General features: G+C 52.8%; 1 protein-coding gene across 5 annotated transcripts in view; it reads right to left on the reverse strand.

Moving 5' to 3' along the window:
• Positions 1 to 11: 11 nt before the first annotated feature.
• The window catches only part of GRB7 (growth factor receptor bound protein 7), a 64,129-nt gene continuing 59,161 nt past the window's right edge, over positions 12 to 4,979 (reverse strand). For all 5 annotated transcript variants that reach the window (XM_019507167.1, XM_019507176.1, XM_019507158.1 and 2 more), the window contains 4 exons: positions 4,016 to 4,076; positions 2,671 to 2,758; positions 1,476 to 1,569; positions 12 to 1,116 (listed from right to left, as the gene is read on the reverse strand). In XM_019507167.1, coding sequence (XP_019362712.1) covers positions 970 to 1,116; positions 1,476 to 1,569; positions 2,671 to 2,758; positions 4,016 to 4,076 — 390 coding nt within the window. In that variant the 3' untranslated portion in view covers positions 12 to 969. The remainder of the gene's footprint in view (positions 1,117 to 1,475; positions 1,570 to 2,670; positions 2,759 to 4,015; positions 4,077 to 4,979) is intronic.

A 4,979-nucleotide genomic window follows, 5' to 3' on the forward strand; every position in this document is an offset into this window, starting at 1 on the left:
TGGCAGGGAGGGGAAACTCTAGGAACCAAAGCTGTACAGTGGCTTGGCGGGGAGGAACATGAGGTGGGGAGGGTTAGGCTGGAAAGGATACAGGGGAAAGTAAGGTAGGATAGAGATATGGAGTGATACAGGGAGGGTAAAGATGCATGATATAAGTAGCAGGCATGTGTATGATTAAGTTGTCACTTCATCTCAGCCAAAAGGCCAAGAATTGAAGGGAAAGACAGGAACAGAGAGATACTGGTGAGGTGGGTTACAGGAGTGGAAGGATACTGGCCAGAGGGATTTGGTGCTGGAGGGAGGAAGACAAGGTGGAAAGATATGGAGTGGGGAGGTGCAGGGTGATGGAGAGGGAGGGATACAGAGTGGAAGGTAGGGGAGCCTTATAAGGGTGGAGGAACCAAGGGGCAGAGCTGGGCCAGGGTAGAACAATACAGGTGCAGAAAGATGCAGGGGCCAGGGATACCAGGGTGACAGAAGCTGGGGAGGAGGATTGGAGAGACAGAGAGATACGAGAGTACAGAGATACAGGGTAGAGCAGAATTAAAGGGGAAGTGGGGTGCAGATGGAAGGATACCATAGCAGAAGGATATGGGGCAGAGAGAGGGGCATAAGCCCCCACTACCACCCTGAGGCCTCAGTCTCCTGGAAGCCCTGGATGAAGCACCCCTTCCTGAACTGTGATTCCTTGCTTCATGTTCAGGCTCCTCAGAGGTTGTCCATCCCAGAGGTGCCATCCTGGCGCTTACCTTACTGGGACTTTCTCCTGGTACTGGCTACACCCTGTAGATTACAGGGCGCCAGCCCTGTCCTTCCCCTGCCTGGTGCCATGGGCTTGGCCCAGGCAGAGCAGGGGATGGTCACACAATTGGAGTTGATCCTGGAGCTCAAGTCCAGAGATCCTGCTCACTGCCTGTTGGCTGTGGCTCATGGAGGCCCAGCCAGGAGGCCCGCTGCCCACCAGGCCTGTCACAAGGCTACGCAGGTGCAGTAGTGTCTGAGCTTGCAGGGCAGGATGCCCCGGTTGATTTGGTGGAACTCCACCAGCTGGATGAGGTCAGTGAAGCGTGTCTGCCCGTCATCCATGGTGAAGTAAAGTTTCCCCTCTTCCTCGCTCTGCAGAGAAACAGGGGGCAGGTATCAGGCCCTTGTTACATGGGGCTCTGCTCACTGCCTGTGCTGGCCAGAGGTGGTACCCACATGGCTGGGATCTTTCCTGGGGCTACCTCTGGCTTGTGGAGCTCTGCAGGATGACAGGAGCTTCCCCCCACCAGGGCTCCTGCCCTGCTTGCAACACCACCCCCTGCTGGGACAGGCTGGGACAGGAGCAGCAGTGAACTTCCCATGGTCAGTGGTCTGCCCTGCTTCCTACAACATCCCCTGCTGGGACTGGCTGGAAGTCCCCCCAGAACTAATTCCCCTGCCCCTGCACCTGCAGGTTAGAGCATCTGTGGAGAGGGGGAAGGGGCACTCACTGGCAGGATGAGATAGTGCTTGACTTTCTGCAGATGACACAAGGACAGGACGAACCCCTTGGGGTTCCGCTGGCTGTCTCGAACCAAGAACACCCTGGAAGACACAAGGAAAGGGTGTCACCCACATGCTGCCCCTCCCCACCCACCATCTGCTTCCCACCAGGGGTGGCCCAAGAAGCATTCGAGTTTGCAGGTAAGCTCAGCTGAAAACAGCACAGCCACACCTGGGACACTGCTGAAAGCAGCTAAAGCTCCTGTCAGGGCTACAGGGTGCAGTGAGTCCTGCCAGAGGTCTCATCTCTGCCAGGGGCCTGTGACAGAAAACAAGAAGGCACAAAATCCTGCTTAACAGCACAACCCTGCACCAAGAAGTGGGGATTTCCTCCTGACAACCAACACTGGTGGGTTCCCAGAAGCATAAAGAATGGATGCCCTCCTCATTGTATCCTCCCTAACACAGCTGCTAGAGCTTATATTATCTAGTATTGCAAGTGCCAGTTGTTCAAAAAACAAGAGTAATGTTCTCAAAAATATTACAGGATGGGCTTAAAGGTCTCAAGACCATTTCTTAAGTTGCTTGTGGGAAGGGTTGATGTTGGCCTTCTGGTTTTCAAGCTTTCTGGGTCATGTGTGGCAATTTTTATCAATAACTACAAAGGTTACAATCTCGCTTTTTTTAAAAAGCAAGCATTTTCTTTACATCAGTGGTTCTCAACCTTTTTTGGACCCAAGGCACCCCTCACTGGACTCAAGGCACCCCTCCATAACTTTTGTGAATTGGGTGGCACCCAATTTCAAAAATGAATGTATGTATAGTGCAGTGCTTACCTCTTTGCAAAGGGCAATAGGGGTGGAGGACTGGCCAGGCAGGGACTGGCTTGAGCCTGGGTTTTATCTGCTTATTTCCTCCTTACTTACCTCCTCACATCTCCCAGCATCTTTCAAAGGATTTGGTGGCACCCCAGGGTGCCCCAGCACCCTGAGTGAGAATTACTGCTCTACATCATCACTTGAATCTCAGAACTGGGGCTTTCATACCAAATAGATAGAGGCTAAAACTGTAGATGTTGGCACAACTGAGCTAGTTTCTTTGGGGTTCTTGTTAAGCCCTTGTGTTCACTAACATCCTGTAGCAGCAAGTCCTTTGAGTTAACTCCCATCCTGGGTTAACAGAGAGCAGTTGGAGTTCCCTTACCCATCTACTAGTCCCTGCTGGATGATCAGTCGCTGCGAGTCCTCTCTTGAAATCCGCCCATGAAACCATGGCTGGGTTCGATGGATGGCTGGGAACAAAGGAAGTGTTAGTGGGGGGAAATGCTTTTATTTGTCTCTCTCATAAATCTGTCCCCTCAGAAAGATTTCTCACTGGGGGGTGGCAGACTTAAAAGTGTCATATGTCTGTGGGTATTTACTGAGATGATAAGTAAGCTCTGTGGGGCAGGAACTGTCCTTTGGTTTTGTGTTTGTACACTGCCTGGTGCACTGGGTTCTGGCTCATGTTTGGGGCCCCTTAGCATCCTTGCAGTACAAATAAGTAAATGAGAACCTGGTCTATCTGCAGGCACTGAGATCAGAGCCCCAGCTGTGCTCGGGGCTCCACAGACCACACAGGAAAAGAAAGTGCTTGCCTCAGAGAGCAGAGTCTCAGTAAGCAAAACAAATGGTGAGAGGGAAAATCCAGGCACAGACAGATGAACAGACTTGTCCAAGGTCATGCAGAGAATTTGTGGCATAGACAGGAAGAGAATTTAGCTCTCCTGAGTCCCAAGCCAGGGCCTTGGCCACTAGGACAGGGGTGTCAAACAGACTCTGTGGACTAGATGTGGCCCATGGAGCTGCTCTATTCGACCTGCCAGGCTACTGATGGGTCATGGAGTTGTGGGGCATGGCCAAGGGGGCATGGTCTGCCCTAGAATCTGAGGCCCTTGGGCACTGGTGGACACAGCAATCAGTGGCAGGAGGGCAGCAAGGGTTGATACAGCCCCCAGTTGCCCTGCAGCCACTTGGCCTGTTGCCACTACCATGTTTGCTTTACTTCTCCTGGCACCAGCCCTGCTGCTGCCACATGCCCTAAGCCGGAGCTAGAGTCGGAGCCACCATGTGCCCTAGGCCAGATCTGGCCCACAAGGAGCCCTGCAGTGAATTCAGGTGGTGAATATGACACACTTTCAGTAGTGCATTCTCTAGCTAGCAGCAATGGAAGAGCCAGGAGCAGGGATGGCTTTGATCCAGCTCTGTAATTCCCTGATAACCCAAGGTGGGGAAATATCCCTTGGGGCACACTTGGTTGTGTGACTATCGAAGCTCATCAGACCTGAAGGCAGGAAGGGCCCTGATTCAGGCTGCCTCCACTTTGTTTGCCCCAGTGCGGAGTATGGGCAACACATGTCCATGCTCATGCACAAGTATTTCACACCCAGCTGGCACTGGGCATAAAGTACAAGGACACTGGGCTCATGCTGGCTCATACATCTTTGTCCAGGCCCAGAATCCTGCACATCCCTCAAGCAGTTGAAAGGGGTGTGGGAGTCTCAACTCACCTGTGCTGAGCGGGGAGCTCTGGCAGGGTGTTGGGAGGCTGTAGCGGTGACTTGTCTTCTTCTGTGGCATACAAAAGGAAGGATTGGGTATTACTGTGGTTTCATTATTATTAGGTCTTATCTCTGTGCTCTTTTAATGGCAAGTAAAACAAGAAATAAGGCTGATAGTGATAGTCAAACCTGGTAGTGAACACAGAGCAAAGCTGGAGACAACTGGAGCAAGGCCTATAGGAGCGGGAGGTTCACAGAGCAGCTGCACTCACCTCTACTGCAGCCCTACCATGCTGGCAAGGTTTCCCTGCCCTTTAAGCTCCTTGGGGGTTCATCTGGATGCAGACAGAGCTGCACCAAGGGAGCCACATTTGAAGGCACTGGCTGGAGCTCAGAATAGCTCACAGGCCCAGCAGCCACTCTGAGCTGGTTGTAGCAGACCCAGGAACTGGGCAAGGGGATTGCAGCTTTCCCCTGCCACTTCAGGTGTGCCATGGGTGCACAGTGAGTTCTGAGCTCACTGCCCCATCAATGTGGGCTCCAGCTCAGCATGAGCAGTGAGCTCTGAACTCACCAACTGATCAGAGCAGGGGCTAGTGGTAGCCCCTGCTTTGGCACAGCTCTGGGGCTCAGGGGATGAACACTGCTGCTGTCTGTCCTTCCCTTTTCCTCCTCACTGCTGAATTCAGCAGCAGCAGGGCAAAGGGGTACAAGTGGCTGTGGCAGTGCTCACCCCCTGGGCTCCCCACATGAAAGCAGGGGAGCAGACCCCACATTGAGTGCTCACATGGAACAGCTAGGGGAGGGATCCCACTGCTGCACTCCTTCTCGATTTGCCCCGGTGAGCTGCTCTTCCTCCTTGACTACATACACGTACAAGGACGGGAGCTAAAGAATCCCAATCTTACTAGTTCTCCCTATGGGAAAGGCTTGATTGTGATAAACTTCCCCCACTTCACACCAGGAAAATCAA

The sequence above is a fragment of the Gavialis gangeticus genome, unplaced genomic scaffold (assembly GCF_001723915.1).
Source record: "Gavialis gangeticus isolate Ggan-Ray unplaced genomic scaffold, GavGan_comp1, whole genome shotgun sequence".
Taxonomy (NCBI): domain Eukaryota; kingdom Metazoa; phylum Chordata; order Crocodylia; family Gavialidae; genus Gavialis; species Gavialis gangeticus.